This window comes from Malaclemys terrapin, chromosome 11 (genome assembly GCF_027887155.1).
Source record: "Malaclemys terrapin pileata isolate rMalTer1 chromosome 11, rMalTer1.hap1, whole genome shotgun sequence".
In the NCBI taxonomy this organism is placed as follows: Eukaryota; Metazoa; Chordata; order Testudines; family Emydidae; genus Malaclemys; species Malaclemys terrapin.
The window spans coordinates 57,702,098-57,723,813 of record NC_071515.1 but is presented as its reverse complement, the minus strand read 5'-3'; the positions used below and the strand labels follow the sequence as shown (position 1 = coordinate 57,723,813).

Sequence of the window (21,716 nt, the reverse complement as noted above, 5' to 3'; positions counted from 1 at the left end):
TGAAGATTAGTATGAAGAAAGAGAGAAACGGACTTGAACAATATCTTAGAGAGAGTATATTTTGAATGAAATCTCTTCCTGCAATTCTGTGATCTATTTTACTGATTTATTCATAAATCACTGTTTATATATGATTATTACAATAACACATTCAGACACAGAAACTTTCAAACTGTATTTTGCTTTTGTCTTGTTAGCAATGAAGTATCTCTTTTGCATATCATACGCTACAATGTTTATGCAATGCAGAAATACTTGTATTTTAATAAAGCCTGAAGTTACTGAACGGAAGACTGAACTATGTTGTGTCCTTCTTAAGCCTTCAAAATACAGTAAATCTAATAATGTATGTTGCTCTTACTTTGAAAATGTTATTTCTTTTTATAATTTTAATAATGATTTGTTTATACTGAAAGAGATGTATTAGATTGGATCGTCCTCTGTGTTTGGTCTAATTCATTTCTGCATGTGTATGTTAATAAATTGTGATGTTATGTAATACATTTATAACCCAAAAGCTTTCAGTGTAAACCAGGGAAAGAATCAGAGATCTGGTTACCTTAAGTTGGATTTTGAATTTGTACTGTTGCTAAAAAAAGAGAGGGTTTTTTTTTTTACCTTTTTAGTTCACAATCAGGATAACAACACTGGCTTTGGAAATCAAGTATTTGAGATCTACACAATAGTGATGATGCTAGGGGTTAATATAATCAGCTATGGGCTGATTGGCTCCTCTATGGAAGGGGCTCTGAATTTTCCCCATTCTGAAAGTCTGTCATCTTCTTCCTGCTCACAATGGAATGGGTGTCAGGTCCACTTCCAGTGCCCAGGAATCCCAGTGGATCTGCAGGAATCTGCAGGTGTACACCTGCACAGAAGCCCTGTGATTTGAAGCTAGGTCCTGGACCTTTTGTCCCACCTTCCCTAGCTCTCTGACAGGATGACTTCATGGAGCTATGCTGCCAGGAGTCTCCTTTAGCTGCTGCTGATTCTGGAACCATTTCTCAGAGGGGTTTCCTCAAATCAGAGACAGTCACAGAACAGTTAATAAAGCCTTAGGCCGCATTTCCTTTTGCCACCTTTTCTGGTGTCATGGCAGGGAAGAAGAGATGGGGAAATGATGTGTGCTGATATCAGTGGGACTTGTGGTCATAAGGGTCCGTGCTTGTGAATATCACTCCAGGATGAGGGTTTGACTAGCAATTAAGCACTCCAAGGTGTGGTTAAATTAATAGCATAGCAGCTTAGGTGGTAATGACACTTGGCCTTTGCACTTTGATGCCTTAAAATGAACTCCAGGTGTAGTGAGACTAGACAGTAACCCCACACCATATCATTTCTCTCTGCTTAAATGAACATCAAAGTCCAAATCTTGTCAACCTTACATTTGTCCTCATTACTTTCTTGGACAAAAATTTCAGTGAGATTCTTGCTTGCAAAAGACCTGAGTAAGAGCCTCTGGATCTCATCCCCAGTTATAAAGTTTGGAGCACGTCTGAATGAATGGCCAAATTTATAGACCACTTGTACATGCCCTATACTCTGAATCTTTCATGCACAGTCCCTCTATGTGAAGACATGGGCATTCGCTGTTTCTCTTGCTCCAAATATGAATAATTCCTATAACACTTCAGAAAAAAGTTCAGACAGAGAGAAAGAAAATGTGTGCATATTTACACCAAACATTGCCAGCTACATTAGACCGTGGAACTGCATGTCAGGGGAATTAATATTCTTTTGGTAAATATTCCCAGTGTGGGGGTCAAAAATGTAAATTGACTTGTATTCAAATAAACTATTTTTCTTGGTAAATGGGCTCCTAATTACTTTGTTATAGATATATCTGTATTTAAAAAAAAATAACACTCATGTTAATTTGACTGAAGTGTTTAGAAAGAGGCATGCTGGGGTCTTAGATAAATATATTTATAACCTCCAATATAGAGAAATCAAATGTAAAAAAAAAATGCTAGCAGAGTTGAAACAGAAACCTAAAATGATAGGAAATTCACAATTAATTCTAACACACGTATGTGCATTTTTTTCCAGAGTGGCTTGACTTAGATTTGAACCGTCTGTCTTAACTCTGAATTCCCTGGCTTTTCTTAGCTTGTGTCACATTAACATAATTTTAGTATTCTTTGTATTTAATAGTTGTATTACTGAGACAATAAGTCATTTGTTGTGACATAGACTAACAGTTTTCAGAGAGAGGTTCAAAACTGCTTGGTAACTCCCAGTTCTCTAAGAGATAATTACTGGCACAAAAAGAAAGCATTTTAGTGTGTGAGAGAGTATATATTACTAAAATAAAATAAAATAAAATGATCTATCTTGTGTGGTTTGCTTACCTGTCATTTCTTTCCCCCTTCCCCCAACCAGATCACAACGATATCAGGAAATGAGTTCCTCCTTCAGTCAGATATTGACTTCATCATATTGGATTGGTTCCACGCTATCAAAAATGCAATTGACAGATTGGTATGTATTTGTTTTGGCTGTTACCTTTATTAATTAAGATGTAGTAATTTAAACTTCATTTGCTTAGGCATCTATAGAGGTTTTAGACAGGCAGAAAGCTAGCTAACTAGAGAGACTTTCCTTTATTTGAAGGATATATAAATATGTATGTATGTATATCTTGTAAAAAAAAAAAGTCAGATAAACAAGGTTGTTGAACTAAAAAGTCATTTGATTCCTGTCTTAAAACAGAATGCTGCATTTATTTCCCTGGAATAACAAGGGCATTGGTTTACTGTGGGTTGTAAAAGCACACAAGCGCTTAATAACTAATGAATTTTTACATTTTCTGTTTATGCAGCCTACAGTATATAATCTTCAATAGAACTATTAATACATTTGAGCCTTTTATGCATTTTCATATTACTTATTCACAAGAATAGCACTAGCAAATAATATTCCTTTGTAACTGATTGCTGTTATTCTCCCAGGAAGGCTGGGGTTTTTCTTCTAGAAATAAGCAGGGCTGTATTTTCTGAAAACCATTTTTAATTACCCAACCCAATTCAGCCATAGTCTTTTTTTCTTTTTGCTATACTCAGTATAAATCCCAAATCCCTTTTTTCTATCTATGCCTGATCCAAGAACAGATTTATTTTTATAGGACATTGACCCCTCTTGATTACTGCAAAATGTAGTAAGAAAAGTTATCTCTGCTGAATTTTCCAGGGGATTTTGCTGAAACTTGAGTTGATAGCACCTGAAACTGGTATCTGTGAACGTGGTCTATGTGACATGTCCAAAAGTGTTAATTTGTATATGGCTACAGCTTCTTTAAAGAGCTATAAGCAATGCAATACTTGCAAGCTATAATCAGCCAAGGGAAGTTTGATCTGAGGAGATATGTCTTCATACATTGTATTTCATTTGTCAAATGTACTGTCACTTGATATCCTACTGGAGAGTTTTGGGAGGAGTTTCTGTGGAAGCTCTTTCTTGCTTATGTTGTTCAGTTAAGCTCCCATAAACTCAGTTGCTGTTTTTATTTGTTTGTTTGTTTGTTTGTTTTTAACGTGCCTCTAAGGGTGAAATCCTGGCTTTAAGGGGCTGAACCTCTTTGGAGGAGAGTACAAAGAAACACATAAAGGTAGATGCTCAGCTGATGTAAATTATCATCATCAGTGGAGATATGATAGTTTATACCAGACGAGTGTCTGCCCTATGTTATCCATGCAGGACAGTGGCATGTGCATGTTATCAAGTCAATGTGGACTGGGAATTATACACATATGCAGCAATTGCTATAACTATCATCTTCTTAGTGTATGTGCAATATACCTCAGGTGGCACATGACCAGGATTCATCACCAAATTTGGTCTGCTGGTTAGATCATTAGCTTCCCTAGTTTGGGCCGGGTACTGACGGGGAGGGCAACGTGAACACTGATCCGTGCCCCCCATTATAACTATGAAAAGGTTTAACATGCATTTCTCTTTAAAAATTCATCTGAGCTTGTGGGCACCAAAGTGATTACATCTCCATTTTGCCTGGTCATACCCAGCTACAGTAGTACTGCCCCTCTTGTTGTAAGAGACCAGTCCCGTTCTAGTTGCCTTCCATGTGGATGAAGTAGGACAAGAGGGGATCGTTGAGTCCTCTCCTTCTCTCCAGTTCCAAAATGCATTCAAACTGAATCCAATCCCACATTAGTGGTACTTGAAACTCAACAATTACTGTAATTTCCAAGATAGGAAGCCAGACTATTTTAAACAAACTTCCTCTTTGCAATAATTCAGAAACACCCTTTGGACACACATGCAGTGGGGAAATCATTTCAGTCACCAACGTACAAAATTAGGCCTTTTGTTTTCCAATTTAGCATCTGAAATTTATTTGAGAAATTAAAACCAACTGTAAGGGTTATAAAACAGCAGTCTTATGGTGAACAGGTTTTGTATTACACTTTCCTTAACTTAAATATTCATTATATCATCTGGTATAAGTGTCTATCCGTTTCTGATTCTATGAATGTTCTGTAATTTTGTACTTCATTGTTCCATATAATATATATAGATATATTTTTAAAAATCATTATTTCCAGCCAAAAGAACAGAGCTGTACACCAAGAAATCTGGAGTTCAAACTTCAAAGATCCTCTAGCAGTGAATTACTGAGCAGCTTAAGTACTGAGTCCAAAGAACCAAAGTCTGAACACAGAAAATCTCTAAGTAAGTTTTTTAAACTAAATAACGGTTTGTACAAGATAATTTGTATTATGTATAAAATGTAATGAAACTAGGAACTTAATATTAGGCCCTATTTTTGCCTTTGTTGGATAAATAACTTACATCTAAGCAAAGGACAATTTTTATCTGCAAGTATCTGAGTTGGGGGGACATTGTCTTTTAACCTAAATAAATTCCACAGGAAGCAAAGACATGTATCCAAGGTGTTTATTTCAAAAGTAAGAGACCTGGATCCGATCCTAACATTTTATTATAATGACTTTATTTCTATTTCAGGAAAATAATTCATTTTGATAGAGTAATTTTATCTGATAGATGTTTGTGCTCTTGAGTTGTGTAAAGGAAAAGACAGATCTTTTGCTTCAGACAACCAGAAACATTACTATAATTTTATGAAAAGAACTAAATTCCAAAAGTCTGAAGTTTTACTTTATTTGCCTAGGATGATTATAACAGAAAATTCTCTGAAACCAGTAATGATTTATTCTACTCCAGATAATCTTTCTTTTTGAAATTGTGTTGAGATGTTGAAGATTTTGTGAGGATGAAAGGCAGAGAACTTTTTCATGGCTTCCTGATGCCATACACACCATTAAAAATTAGAATTGTTTCCCTTTTTCGATATGAGATGCACTTACTGATTCTAGGATAAACTTAGCTTCCCATGTGCCTTGAAATGCACACAAGTGGGGGAGCTCTGTGCAGGCAAAGGGAATTTGCCTATGCACAACTCTCTGCAGGATCGGGGTATTAAATGCTAATTTGATATAAGCCTTAGAAATGCCACAGTAAGATGGATGGATGATTTATTCTCATTGATAAATTGATGTAAGTATAGGTAACAACAGTGAAAACTATATATGTAAATACAAAAGTAAATTCAGTGAACTCCCTCATTTTGAAACCTATAGCCATATTTGGTTTCTGTAGCTTGTCCAGTTGAATAGATTTGTTTTTCTCTTTTTAATAGTCTGTAAAGCAGTTTTGATTGTAGCATGTTAAAAATGTTCTTATATATCTTTGTATTGTGTTATTACATTGTATTTTTTGCTATACCTTTCAAAAAAGGCTCAAAAAGCGGTGAAACAGTCTAAGGGCCTGATTCTGTTTCAACTAAAATTAATGGCAAAGTGCCTTGCAACTGTCTCACCGTTTGCTGACCCTTTTTGTTTTCATGGTATCATAATTCTTATATTTCACTCAAAAATGATTTAGGAGACAGAACAGAAGAAACTGATCACCACCAATGACATAAACTTAGTCTACATTTCTTTTTTAGACCTTAGAGAGCTGTGAGTGGCCTCTTTCTTGTTAGAGGCTGTTTAAATACGTTAAAAATTTGAAAGTATCTGGTCTGAAATCTCACCAAACTGAAGCTTATATTTAAATACTGTAGATTGTATTGCTTAAAAATATGTATCTGGATTTTTTTTGCCCCATGAGATTAAGTAATTATGTGGAATTAGAAAAATCATAGTATTCACTTACTTATTAGCAGTCCAAGCACAAACTGTATTGTCAGTTTTCTGCCTTTGGCTTTCTATGCCCTTAATGTTCACACAAGTATCGTCGCCAGAATTATTGGCAGCTAGAGCCAAAATTGCTTTAAAAAGGCATGAGAACTGATAATGACACATTGTTAGCAGTTAACAGGTGGTCGTTTCATTGTCCAGTTTGACTGCAGAGCACAGAGAAGATATGTGCAGTATCTGCAGTAAGTGCACTTATAAAGTTATTACAAAATTTAAACAATCATCTTTCTGTTACTTCCATTTTATTGATGACTGTCAGCAGAGCCAAATTTAAAAAAAAAAGGGATTTTTAAAGTATGTTTATTTCTCAGCCTGACAGAAACCAAGAAAGTGAAAGCTTAGGCAGACTTTTTGTGGGGAAGAAAGGCAACTGGTGTGAGTTAAAGAGCTACTGACACCTCCTGGAAAACTTTAATTACTATTCAGAGACAGTTCATGTTAATCTGTAATTTTTTCTTTACATTTTAAATGTAATGCTGGTAAAAAAGTGTCAAAGGTCTGGCACAAGATATTGAAAGTTTCTGCTTATTGATTGAGCAAGTATCTTGGGGACAACACCTATCCCAGGTTTCAGCCCAAACTGTCCCACAAGCGTATTCCTCAGTTCAGACCTGAGGAGACCTCTAGGTGATGAGGAGTGAGAGTTAGGTTTCTATGCTCATTTAATCTTAGTGCCTCTGCAGAGATTCCCAGAAATGATGGCAATTAGCACCACTGGTGATGATGGTTTTTGAGACAATTTGGAAAACCAGCAAACTCAGTTTTACACAGGCCCCAGAACATCGGTCAGCTCAATCATACAGACTTTCAGTCACCACTGACCTGGTCTGGATTAAATCCAATGAACTAGTATCTACTTTTCTTCTTAAATTGATAGTTTGCAAAGTTTCCCTGTGTTGGTATGGTGGTATTGATTAGAATGACCAGATGTTCTGTTTTTAAAGGGACAGTCCCGTATTTAGGCCCTCCTGCAGGTATTCCGACTTTTTCTTAAAAATGGGCAGATTGTCCCGTATTTTCTGTCTCTCCCCCCCACACTGTCTCTGTCGCCCGCCCCCCTACGCCCCCCCGCTGCTCTGTCAGTGCAGCCCCTGCTGTGTGCCAGCTCTCAGCCAGCAGGGCCCAAGCCCCCGTCCCGTTTCCAGCTGGTGCTGGCTGCAAGCTGCAGTGGCTGATGAGTGTGGACAGGTGCCAGGTGGAGGCCAGTTATGTGTCGCCTCTGCTGCCCACCCATTGGCCCTTTATGTGCTCCCTCTCTCACTGTCCTCTCCCTGCTTTACCCCTTCACCTCTCCAGCTCCCCTGCTCCTCCATATCCCCCTGGTGGGGCATGTCCCACTCCCAGCACTGTGTGGAGAACCAGCCCCTGGTTGGAGTGCTCAGCTCACCAGTAGATTGGCTGGCAGGATCCTTCCTTCCCCGACTGCCTCTGGCTGGGCCAGCACCCTGGGAAAGCCCAAGACCCTGTGGTCTGGGGCGCTGGCCAGGAGGATCTGAGCCCTGCATGTGCCAAAGCTGCACACAGCACAGGCATGTGGAAGCCTCTCCGCCCCTCAGCTAAGCTCTGAAATGGTGGTGGTTGGGGAAGCAATTTCCAGCCTGTTCATGGTGGGGCTTAGCACCCTCTTCACCTGACCCCCAACCCTAGGTCCTGCCCCTGAGAGCATGGGGCTGCTCCGTCCCCTAGGCACCCTCCCCTGCTGAGCCACCTCTCTGGCTGGTTCGCTAAAGCCCCTGCAGTCAGGTTCCCTGGGCCCTGGTGCACAATGCATCCTTAGGGCTTAACCCCTTCCTGCCTGCACTGTAGCTGAGGGACAGGAGGTGGCTGGGTTATGTCAGTGGCCAGCAGCAGCCTGGAGGTGTTAGCTACCTTTTGACACTGTGGGGGAAGGAAGGGACAAGCTGCTTCCAGCCACATAGGGGGGTGGGGGGTGGGAGAGTAGAGAAGTGATGAGTTCTGCAAAGACACTGGCCAGGTCATCTCCCCCCGACCCCACCCGCCACCCCTGCAGCTGGAAGCAGCTCCCATCCCTTCCCTCCTGCATAGTGCCAAAAGGCTGCTGCTGGCCATATTCTGGTGTGAACCCTGGCAGAAATCTGGAAAGTAGGGGCATGAGATCCCGTGCCCCACCCCCCATGTGTTGTCTTGGGAAGATGCGGCGCCAGGTACTAGGAGAGGCTGGTCCGTCAGGCATGGAGGGCGGAGAGCACCAGACAGGGAGGGTCGGGTTGGTCAGTCACTCTTCCTATGTGAGAGAGGTGTACGGGAGTGTGTGTGGGGGGGGCGGGGGATAGAATTGTGTGTCACCTTTCCGCATGTGAACCCTAAAGCCTCAATTATAAGAAGGTAAATAAAAATAATCCAGCTACGCAGTATTTCTTTTTAACAGGGGCTCAGTCAACTTGATTTTAATTTGAATGTTTGTACTGCCTAGTTCTGCTTGATTGCTGTTGAACTCGCTTGAATATGAGTAATTTTACCAGGTGTCCCATATTCAGCATAGGGAAATATGGTCACCCTAGTATTCATAAACATTATCATTACAATCTAAGACCTCAGTCCTGCCCTCAGATATGCAGGGATCCATTACCTTTTAATTTATACAGCTATTACTTATGCAGTAGGGTAACCTCTTGTCCTGTTTCAATGGTAATAGGAGTGCTCAGCCCAGTTGGAACACTTTTTGCATTAAAACAGAATCTTGCACTCTGGGAGCCTGTATCTTTGGTGCAAGAAATTTGGCTAGCAACACCAGCACTCTTCAGTCAATGGCCCAGGTACAAACCCAGCCAGATTTTGTTTTTAAATTAATGGGAATATTTCATAATCTGTACATGATCATTCAGACCTTAGACTTTTTCCTGAGACTGCCAACAGTTGTGCTAATTAGTGCCAGTTATAATGGTGCTTTCTGTGGTGTAGACACCTGTTCACTAGGAAATGGCCTGTGATCAGCAGGTTCATTTTACACTGGCAGTGAACAGCCGTTTTATGATAACCATTTAAATTCACCACTGATCTGGGTTGGATTCGAACTGCTGATGCTTTAGATCCCCCTATAGATAGATACGCCTATAGATAGATCTATAACTCATTACTATTCTCCTAAATAATCAAGTTCTCTAGAAAGTAGACTTTGTTTTGTGTGTTGTCAATTATAAATACTAACTTTCTGTCCACAGTCAATAAAAATCGAACTTTTTGCTCTGTAATAGGTTTAACATTTTTGTGTTGCATATGGAGGTGGTGATTTTTGCATTTTGATCCTTATCTCATGCTTCCCCCCCCCCCCACTCATTAGTGACCTCTTGTGAATGAGATAGGGCTGGAGTAGCTAGAAGCTTCTCTATTGATTGTAGGCTGGAATCCATTTTTTTCTTCCCTTTTCCAAATGGAAACAAACGGCTTCTCAGTAGGAAGAGTGCCCTTTGGCTACTCTATCAATCTGAGGGCTGCTCTTGTCAAAATGCACAGTCACAAGCTTGATAATGCAGTACATTCCAAAAGCACTATATTTCCAACCTGTTCTCCATCATGTCCTTATGGCGTCACATTTACTCAGTCCATCACATACTTATTAATATTTTACATTTCCTTGAAAGTGATGGAATTCTATTTTTATTACAAAAGCAACAAGAATAAATACTAATTGTTGTCAGTTATTTCCTTATGCAGTGGGAACAGTAATCTGTTCCTCAATTTTAGGTTGCCAAGGCAAAATAATTAAATATTTTAGAAATTAAAAAAAAACCTGTGATATTAGAAAAACCCAATTTGATCTCCTTGTTTGCTATATACTGTATATGAGCTAGAGCTGACTGAAATGACTGCATTATTTTTATTGTTTCTACTTGTAATTTTCCTTTATCTTTAAAAATGTCCTTTTTCTGTAAAGCATCCTGTACCTTCCTTAAAATCTAGGAGTTACTCATGCAATCACTCTGGATTTTTAACATTTTCCTCTATATATGGGTGTTATATTTGGAAGCCAATCCCACTTATAAAGGCATACAAGTTCCAAAGGAGATGTAAAAATGAAAGTCCAGAAGATTGCTGGTGCATTATTATTAGTATTGTTATTTATTATTACTGTCATGCAAATGTGTAGGGCCATTAATCATCTCCTTCTGTGCAGGCCATAGTGGATGGATTTGCAGCAATGGGGTAGTCAAATTGCAGTGGGGTAATAGATAGTAGTCATATCCATATTTTGGTACCAGCCCAACTTGCCATTGGCAATATTGAAATGCAATAGTGATTCTGGAGGATGTAGCCTACTCCTTGCTCCCCTGGCTCGTGAAGCTGTACACTGGCCATTTTGACATCTCCAGGAAAAGATTCATCTATCAGCTCAGAAAGTGCAGAATGATTGCTGAATGTGCTTTTGGCAGATTGAAGGGATGATGGTGGTGTTTACTCACTAAATTGGATCTCAGTGAGAAACATATCGGTGTTTATGTTGTTTCCTGCATAGTATGTGTGAGACAAAGGGAGAAAAGTAGTTGCCAGAGTGCAGGACAGAGGGGGAGTAACTATCTGCTGATTTTGAGCAGCCAGACTCAAGGACTATTATAAGAGCCTAATATGGAGCTATGTGGTTGAGGGGTGCTTTGAAAGAACACTTTAACAGTCATCCTCCAGTAGTGTTCTGTTCTGGAATGTTCTCTGGTCCTGCAGCTTTGGATGCTGCTAGGAATTGTTGCTGTTCATTTATAAATAAGTCTGGATGTTTTCCTGAACCTATGTGCTTAGTGTATGTTTACAAGTATTGTTTGCTTTGATTACCACTATGCAGTCTGCAGTATTTATCCTGAACTAATACATTTGATTCTCCAAAATGAGAAATTTATTGAGCAGGAAAAAAAATGCAGAAATTCAATGTGCAAAAATCTCACAGGCAATGTTATACAAATTTTTAACATAACTTAATGGGGGTAATTTAAAAGTAGAAGGATGTAAATATTTTTATCTATTTGAATGTAGTCCTTTGTGGGTATATCTATACCCACTGTCATTCTCACAGGTCAGTGTATGTGAAGCTGTGGCTCTCCTTGCAGAGTGGTAGGGGTAATGATGCGCCCTGTGATGCCATGTAGTATGTTGTGGGGTTTGAGGGCAGCTCAAATGGAATTCTCCAAGGTCTGCAGTATTTTGGTTTGCTGCCTGAGAAGACCCATTATGTCCTGGTTCATTTCCTGCTCATTGTCCTGCTGGGAGTCCTGGATCTTTTTCCTGTCTTCTGTCTTTCTCCATGATGTCGGTCATATTGGCCTGCAGGATCTTGCTGAACTTATCCTCCCTAGTCCACTTCTTTTTCCTCCTCCTCTGGGTCAGGACTTCTGCATCCATGGAGGAGGCACCCTTCAAAGGACGCCATGCCAAAAACTGATGATAAAGACAAACAGATGTATCATTGGTTTACAGACACAAGGGAGAGAGAAAGATAAGTTTCAAAACTCCCTTCTCTTATTCTCTTAAATATTTTTAATAAGAAATACATATTGGCACTTCAGCTTGGGAGTGCCTCAGCAAAGCACCACTCTCCAGTCCCAGCCATGGTAAATATCACGCAAATAGGGACGGAGGGGAAGAATTTTTTTGTTAATTGGAGTGATACAATTTCAATCCCTATTCCATCAGTATGAGTACAGGGTAATGACACTGAATATTGACACTATTTTCCAAGGTAGTGGTGATATTAGCTGATAACTTGCTCCTGAGGGTCACAAAGGCACAGTGAGCACAACTGCTACTTGTGTCCCACCCGGGCCTGTGTACCACTAGGCTGTTTACTGCAATGGTGCCAGCCAAATTCATCACCGAATGGTGTGGAAAAGTGTCCTACTGCAGAAGAAGAAATAAGGCAGCCATCCCTGGAAACCTTCAGGAGAGAATTGCAAAGTATCTCCATGAAAGTTTTGTCACAATATCTCAGTAGGATAAAAGAGGCATCCCTATGAATATAAACAAACTGCTCCAGATGGTTCCCCCTGACCCTGCTGCCACCTAACCTGATGGCTCTACTTCTGTTTGTTGTACCTTTAACTCTTCTTGTATGAGTAAAACAATAAAAAGTCGATACTTTTTGCTTGGCGATGGGCCTTGCACCATCTTTACATTTAAGGATTATAAGGAAAAATCTATGCACACACTTAACCGGAGTCCCTTCCCCTTCATCATCTCATCAGTGCTCTGCTGGTGGGAATGGCTAGACTGTGGTGGAGTCTCAAATAGGTCTTGGCTTATGACATGGCTGGAGTCCCCTGCCAAGTCTACCCTCTTGTCCTTGTCCTCATCTTCCTCTTTACTATTCATAACAGAGGTCTTTTTCCTCAGGCTTCACCAAGGTATCCACCGTGGTCTGCAGAGTGCTTTTGCAGTCTCCACCAACTATGGCATGCAGTGCTTGAAAAAGTGCCAGGTCTGCAGCATAGTACCACATCTATTGTTGGCCTCCCCAGGCTTGCGGTATCCCTGGCAATGTTCCTTTGTTTTCACACATCACTGCTGTTGATCTCTGCCGTACCCCTTTGCCTGCAGCCCCCATGCAATCTGCTCATACATGTCCACATTTCTGTGATTAGTCTGCAGCTGTGTTTGCACAACTTATTCTCCACACAGGCCCAGGAGATCCAATATCTCCTGTTTACTCCAAGCAGGAGCATGTCTAGTGCATGGAGCTGGCATGGGCGGTTGGGCAGTTGCACAGAACAAGGGAGAGTTGCTAGGTGTGTTTGCAAGGTGGGCAAGCAGGAAAAGGTGTTTCAAAAACACGTTTGGCAGGGGAGATTAAAGGGGTGCATGGTTTCTGGTCTCTGTGAAGCCAGAGCAGTGAAGTTTAACAGTCATACATCACTGATTACTGACCTCTGACCAGATTTGATTGTGGTCTGAGGATCTGTACTTTGCTGATGAGGCTACTGCAAATTGGGTTGGCAAGCTCCACATCTGATAAGAAGAAATGGAATTTAAAATAGTGACAAGTGCAGTCACTATTTCAGGGAATGGGGCATTGTGGGACAACTGTTGGAGGACTCTCAGAGTCGACACAAGTCATGCAGTGTCTACGCTCACTGTGTCAACCTCAGTAGGTCAACCATGGTTCTACTCCATTTTGGGGAGGTGGTTTTACTGTGTTGTTGTCTAAAAGCAATAGATGTTCTTTGAATGAATGTTCTGCTGCTTTTTAATATGTCATTTTATTATTATTATTGCATCAGGTCATTTATTGCATAATGATTTGTATTTACTTTTCTAAATCCTTCCAGAATGTATTATTTGGGTTTAATAGCATATTTTTAAATTGGGCATAACCAACTTCCATGTAAAAGTTTGGCAGAGAATTGCTGCATGTTCACTTAATTCATTTTTATTGAACCAAGTCCAGATTTTAAGTCAGGAAGAAGTTAGATATTAATCATATTTGAACAGGATCATTAAATTTTCCTTTACCTACTAGAACAGCAGGGTCATTATAGAACCATGAAAAGTTAGCTCACTTATTAATCTTTACAATTACATAAAAGTGATCATTTTCATAGTACTTAAGAGTAGCTAATGCCCATTATTTGAAGAGTATGTGGGTATATTACAATATAATATAATATAATATATTATTATAGATGTGACCTGTGACTCATTGGTCTATTCACTGACACACAACTCACTGTGAAGTTATTTGTTTGAGCTTGGATAATCTTTAATTGTTTCATGCTTCTCATGCTCATTTGTGGGGCATACCAGTGAATAGCAAGATAGTGAGGTATTAATTACCTCATTATTACTTAATTATCATTATTGCATACTTAATTTTTATGGAGAATTATAGCATAAAGGAAGACATATTATACTGCCCACTACTTGAATGACAGTGATAGCTAATGTAAGTTAAAGAAAATCAATCAGAAATCTTCACTATAGATTATTATCTTGGTTTTTTCTTCTTCCTTCTCCTGCAACCACTTCTCATATTTGACTTTGAAACCCAACGGTTTAAACTGGGTTCTTGTTTCAGTGGACTAATCCCCTTTCATAAATCATGTTCAAGTGCTGAAATAATTTGCACATCATTTAAAGTGTATTTGCTTTGAAACATTCACCTCAAGCCCTTTTGTATATTCTTTCTCTCTAAAGATTTGTAGTATTTGTTTTGTTCTCTGAGGTATAAAAGACCTGGGTAAACTTTATTCCTGTTGTTTCAAGATTAGTGAAATAAAATACATATTTATTCAACTGGGACTGAAAGAAGCTTTAGTAAAGACGATCATACATATGACCCTTGGGAATGTTATAATATAAAATGTCTGTCTTAAAATCTCTTTAGAGTTGTTCAAAACAGTAACGAAAGACTTAAGTTAAAAAAACCAGCCACACATGCATTTTTTACAAACATTTCTTTGTTGCAAAGAAGAGAGCTGCCATATATTTTTCTTAACAAAATAAATTCCTATTGATAAAGGAACAAAATTCATACAAGGGCAAGAAGCTATCGGGCATTGAACAAATAGTCTAACTTTGCATCCACTGAACTAAAATATACACTGTAATGATACTGTTCTTATAGGATGCTACATTTTGAAAAACCTATAGAGCTAATTTAGCATAACTATATAATGTCTCCAGGAGAACCATGAAGAAATTATGAACAACATTTCAGAAATGTAAGTATTAGTAGAGGCAATTATGTTCCAAGACTTTCTATATTCTCAATGAAAGATTAGCTTTTTTGTAGCTGGATAAAAATATTTGCTTCTACTAGATTGCTTTCAAACCCCATTATCAAACATTGGTTGCTCCAACTTGGTGCAGTCTTTGTATGCCTCACAAAGTGAACTCTGATGCATTTTCCAAGGGGGACCTTGATTTCTTTTTGCATACTATGGTGGATCATAATATGTTCTCATAGACTCATAGACTTTAAGGTCAGAAGGAACCATTATAATCATCTAGTCTGACCTCCCGCATGATGCAGGCCACAAAGCCGTCCCAACCCCTTTCCCTTGACTCTGCTGTTGAAGTCCCCAAATCCTGTGGTTTAGAGACTTCAAGTAGCAGAGAATCCTCCAGCTAGTGACCCCTGCCCCATGCTGCGGAGGAAGGCGAAAAACCTCCAGGGCCTCTGCCAATCTACCCTGGAGGAAAATTCCTTCCCGACCCCAAATATGGCGATCAGTAGAACCCCGAGCATGTAGGCAAGATTCTCCAGCCAGACCCTCATTGGCCATTGATACTATTTACCAGCGATGGCACGCTGTTCATTTGACTAAAATCATGTTATCCCATTAAACCATTCCCTCCATAAACGTATCTAGCTTAATCTTAAAGCCAGACAGGTCCTTCGCCCCCACCGTTTCCCTCGGAAGGCTGTTCCAGTATTTCACCCCTCTGACGGTTAGAAACCTTCGTCTAATTTCAAGCCTAAACTTCCCCACGGCCAGTTTATATCCATTCGTTCTCGTGTCCACATTAGTACTGAGCTGAAATAATTCCTCTCCCTCCCTGGTATTTATTCCTCTGATATATTTAAAGAGAGCAATCATATCCCCGCTCAGCCTTCTTTTGGTTAGGCTAAACAACCCAAGCTCCTCGAGTCTCCTTTCATACGACAGGTTTTCCATTCCTCTGATCATCCTAGTGGCCCTTCTCTGTACCCATTCCAGTTTGAGTTCATCTTTTTTAAACATGGGAGACCAGAACTGCACACAGTACTCCAAATGAGGTCTCACCAGTGCCTTGTACAACGGAAACAGCACCTCCTTATCCCTACTAGATATACCTCGCCTAATGCATCCCAAGACCGCATTGGCTTTTTTCACTGCCACGTCACATTGTCGACTCATAGTCATCCTGCGGTCTACCAGGACTCCGAGGTCTTTCTCCTCCTCTGTTACTTCCAACCTATGCATCCCTAGTTTGTAACTAAAATTCTTGTTAGTCATCCCTAAATGCATCACCTTACACTTTTCACTATTAAATTTCATCCTATTTCTGTTACTCCAATTTACAAGGTCATTCAAGTCTCCCTGCAGAATATCCCGATCCTCCTCTGAATTGGCAATACCTCCCAACTTTGTGTTATCTGCAAACTTTATCAGCCCACTCCTACAATTGGTTCCGAGGTCAGTAATAAATATATTAAATAAAATTGGTCCCAAAACCGAACCTTGAGGAACTCCACTGGTGACCTCCCTCCAACCTGACAGTTCACCTTTCAGTACAACCCACTGCAGTCTCCCCATTAACCAGTTCCTTATCCACCTCTGGATTTTCATATCGATCCCCATCTTTTTCAATTTAACCAATAATTGCTCGTGCGGTACCGTATCAAACGCTTTACTGAAATCGAGGTATATTAGGTTCACTGTATTTCCCTTATCTAATAAGTCTGTTGCTTTCTCAAAGAAGGAGATCAGATTGGTTTGGCACGATCTGCCTTTGGTAAAACCATGTTGTAATTTGTCGCAATTGCCATTGACCTCAAGGTTCTTAACTACTTTCTCCTTCAGAATTTTCTCCAGGACCTTGCACACTACAGATGTTAAACTGACAGGCCTGTAGTTACCCAGGTCACTTTTTTTCCCTTTCTTGAAAATAGGAACCACATTAGCTATTCTCCAGTCCAACGGTACCACCCCCGAGTTTAAAGATTCATTAAAAATTATCGCTAAGGGGCCTGCTACTACTTGATGAAGGAATTGATCAGCAAGCACATCTAGGAACATCTGAGCTCTATTATTGCTACTAGCATTTGTTCCCCAATCTATATCTGGGAAGTTAAAGTCCCCCATAATTACACAGTTCCTATTAGTATTTACTTTCCTAAACACATTAAATAGTTCTTTATCCATATCCTGGGTAGATCCTGGCGGTCTATAGCACATCCCAAGCACTATCCCAGGGGAGGCTCTAGTAGTTCTTTTACCCAGTGTGAGTATTGCCCAGACGGACTCTGTCTTATCCATTCCATCAGTTATTATTTCTTTACAGCTTACCTCATTATTGACATACAGTGCCACCCCCCCATCTTTACCTTTGTTCCGGTCATTCCTAAACAGCACATACCCTTCCATACCTGTACTCCAGTCATGACTACCGTTCCACCACGTTTCAGTTATTCCTACGATATCTGGTTTCCTTTCTCGGACCAGGAGCTCCAATTCCTCCATTTTGTTACCTAGGCTTCTCGCATTGGTGTATAAACATCCTAAAGTATGCCGTTTAGCTTGTCTCCCATTAGTTATGTAATTTGTTATGGACCCCTTACTGTTCATCCCCCCCTCTCCTTCTTATGTCCAATCCCATCCCCCCGGCTATATCTCTTCTTATCTCATCACTCTCCTTTTCAATGTTGGAATCTGGCATGGAGATTAACTGTACATCTCCCAACCGTCTCCCCCAACTTCCTAGTTTAAAAGCTCTTTTGATGAGATGAGCCAGCCTCCCTCCCAGAAGTCTATTTCCTTCCCTACTCAGGTGAAGTCCATCCCGTGAGAACAGCTGTCTGTCCCCGAAAGCCTCCCAGTGGCCATACATCCCAAAGCCCTCCTTATAGCACCACTCCCTTAGCCAACTATTTATCCTCACAATCCTGTCAGCCCTTTGCTGCCCTTCTCTAGGAACAGGCAGAATCCCACTAAAGATGATCTGAGCCTCGATTTCCTTGAGCGTCTTCCCCAGCCTTGCATAATCTCCCTTGATTCTCTCTAACGAGAACCTAGCCGTGTCATTTGTTCCTACATGAAGGATTATCAAGGGGTTCTTACCTGCTCCTTTTAGTATCCTTTTCAACCGCAGGTCCACATCCCGTATCTTTGCGCCCGGTAGACCCTTCTGTTCTCTGGGTCCGCCCTGGTCACAGGCCTGTCTAACCTCCTCAGTAAGGAGTCCCCAATCACGTTGTGGTACCTTCCAGAAATACTTCATCCCTCTCAGCCGTACATCGTCATTTGTATCATTTTCTATTTCCATTCCCCAGAATGAAAGAACATATTTTCATTCTTTTACTGGTAGGTGCTAAAATGAGCCATGAATTTTCACTACTACCACAGATATCTTCCACTACTGAAACTTTGTCTTCCCCCCCCATTCAACCACAACTGAGAAAACTGAGAGCTGGAATGAAAGGATGTGACTTATTGAACTTTGTTTTGTGAAAAGGCACCAGTAATGGTAGTCTGTCACCACTTCTGTTTGTAGTAATTCTGAAATCTCTTGTAATGATTATTAAAATGATTATCCCAATGGCAGTGCCAGCAAAACTGATTCTCAGAAGGCATTGTATTCAGAGGTTTCTCTGCTATTTATAACTAATCCAAATGCAATCCTCCTGATATTTTGGAAGGAATGTAATGGAAATAAGAAGGTTTTTAGGTTATAAAAGTCTAAATTAAACTAAATCAGGGAGACTGTAATTCAGGCTTTCAGATGCAGATAGGGATTACTTACTGGCTAGTTTCAGAGTAGCAGCCGTGTTAGTCTGTATCCGCAAAAAGAACAGGAGTACTTGTGGCACCTTAGAGACTAACAAATTTATTAGAGCATAAGCTTTCGTGGGCTACTGCCCACTTCTTCGGATGCGTATAGAGTGGAATATATATTGAGGAGATATATATATACACACATACAGAGAGCATGAACAGGTGGGAGTTGTCTTACCAACTCTGAGAGGCCAATTAAGTAAAAGAAAAAAACTTTTGAAGTGATAATCAAGATAGCCCAGTAAAGACAGTTTGATAAGAAGTGTGAGAATACTTACAAGGGGAGATGGATTCAATGTTTGTAATGGCTCAGCCATTCCCAGTCCTTATTCAATCCTGAGTTGGTTGTATCTAGTGTGCATATCAATTCCAGCTCAGCAGTCTCTCGTTGGAGTCTGTTTTTGAAGTTTTTCTGTTGTAAGATAGCCACCCGCAGGTCTGTCATTGAATGGCCAGACAGGTTAAAGTGTTCTCCCACTGGTTTTTGAGTATTATGATTCCTGATGTCAGATTTGTGTCCATTAATTCTTTTGCATAGAGACTGTTTGGCCAATGTATATGGCAGAGGGGCATTGCTGGCACATGATGGCATATATCACATTGGTAGATGTGCAGGTGAACGAGCCCCTGATGGTATGGCTGATGTGATTAGGTCCTATGATGATGTCACTTGAATAGATATGTGAACAGAGTTGGCATCGGGCTTTGTTACAAGGATAGGTTCCTGGGTCAGTGTTGTTGTTCAGTGATGTGTGGTTGCTGGTGAGTATTTGCTTTAGGTTGGGGGGTTGTCTGTAAGCGAGGACAGGTCTGTCTCCTAAGATCTGAGAGACTAAAGGATCATTATTGGCTAGGTTCACCTTTTTCCCGGATAGAGAAATCTTTTAGATATTTATACCTTCCAGGTTGGAGGATGCATTTCATTTAAATTATGACCCTCCAATCCTAAACATTTAAAGAAGCACTTACTGGATGGAAACCCATTACTGTCTCTTGGATTGGGTGTATTAACACTTTAAAAATGAATGTGCGTCCCAGGATCTCCTATTTGTTCCACCAGCTGCCTGCTGACATGCCAGATAAACAGTTTAAGGACAAGCATATTAAAGAAGCATGTACAGTTGGAGGACTTAAAAACGTACACTAGTCTGAAATACTCCTCCAGTCCCAGGAATGTCCCATACCTTTAAATTGGGAATTCCATTAGAACCAGTGCAGTCTTTCAAACTGTAAGAGGGTGCCCACTATATATAATTGTGATTTGTGTAGGTAAAAACTTCAGGGAAAAGCCTTCATGACAGGAAGATCAAAGGATGGAGAAAGTCAGGTGCTTAATTAAGACCAGACTACGACAGGCCCTTATGTGGATATGCCAAGGGAGGGCATCAAGAGCTTCGCCCCCTGCAGGGCTTTCACAAGAGCCTCTCAGAATCACATTCTCTGCACCGGTGAAGACAGCCTGACCTGATCCCTCCGTGTGCAGCTGCAGGACGAGAGGAGAGTTGGAGCTATAGCTCAACACTCCACTGCACAAATCCACAGACAAGAGAGTTCCTAGGGTGCAGCTTGTACAATCTGCCTGTGCACCAGTGAGATTGTCTCTCCCTGAGCTCCCCAAGGACAAAGTAGCCCTGATTCCTCCTGCTTGGGCAAGGTGCTAAATTCCACAATTTGGCCCTTACTGTGTTCCAGTTTCCCAGGAAATGTGAAATGCAAGGGTTCAGTGAGGTGGCTTTGAATAATGTTTCTTAAAAGATCATTGTAAATCGTGAACAATTTTCATTCCATTATAAACACAAGGGGCGATATCCTGGCTCCATTGACATCAATGGAAGTTTGGCCATTGTCTTCACTGGAGACAGGATTTCACACAAGTTGTACTCAACTCTATTATTGTTATTGAAAAGTTGAGCAGGGACAAAAATAAAACACAGTGGCCTTTTATGCATTCTGGGTCCTTTGCATCATTCAAGTGATGCAGTGCAGCCCTAAATCTGACTTGACTGGCCAGTTAAGCTGGATTTATATCTCTTTGCATTACTGAAGTTGAAGCTCACTGGTAAATCTGGCCCATGGCTCATTGGAAGTCCAGCTTCTCCAAAAATAAGTGCAAACTCTGCCATTATTCCAAACTACCATATTAAAATAAGTTTCCATCTTCTATTAAAGTTAGTGGATGGAACAATTCAATGTTAAGATTTGAATGACATGCCGTTTAAATGATGTGAAAATGCAAGATTCTTAGGAGCTGTGCAACATGGTGTCCAATAACATTTACCATAAATAAATATCAAAACAGTTTATAATTCTGATGTGTTCTGGTGGACTATGCACTCACACAATCATTGGTAGGGAAAAAAGCTTAGGAATAATCATGGGTAACTAATGAAGATGTCTTGTCCACCCCGCAGAAGCAGTTTAAAAAGCAAATAGATATGGATCTCTGCTAAGTAAGCCTGTTTACATAACATAATTGCCTTCTACTGAAAGAAGCTTAAGCTACAGTAACAGGAGTCAGACACAGTGATGTCTTAGGAACGTGGGGAGAAGATAACCAAAGACTGTGGCATTGGAAGTCAATGGGGACTTTTCCATTTACTTCTATATTAACCAAAATTAAAGCAGGTGCAAAATGGATAGAGAAATGTACTGAAAAAAAAATACATGGTCTTGAGGGGTCCTTCATTTTGATTGGTAAATGCTGTGGTGCTCTCCAGGCACAACACCAAAGAGTGAGAGTTCTAATTTCCAGCTGAACACTTGTTATGAATATAGTACTATGGCAAAAGTGACATCATTGACACATTTAAACCCTACAAACCAACTGAGAATCAGACAGAGAAATACCAAGTCACCCTTTAGAAACTCTCACCTAAGCAATTTGAGATTTTGAGAAGGCGGTAATTAGATTTCTGGATTCAGTCACTGGGAAAATGAAGCTGAGAATCAATAAAATGGTCAGATTCGAGGGGAAAGGAGTGAAATGAGTGGGCAAGCGTAA

At 40.3% G+C, this 21,716-nt stretch overlaps 1 protein-coding gene across 2 annotated transcripts in view; it reads left to right on the top strand.

Annotated features, from left to right (window-relative positions):
* The window catches only part of ARHGAP15 (Rho GTPase activating protein 15), a 461,972-nt gene that overhangs the window by 230,775 nt on the left and 209,481 nt on the right, over positions 1–21,716 (top strand). For both annotated transcript variants that reach the window (XM_054044309.1, XM_054044310.1), the window contains exons 7-8: positions 2,383–2,481; positions 4,563–4,689. In XM_054044309.1, coding sequence (XP_053900284.1) covers positions 2,383–2,481; positions 4,563–4,689 — 226 coding nt within the window. The remainder of the gene's footprint in view (positions 1–2,382; positions 2,482–4,562; positions 4,690–21,716) is intronic.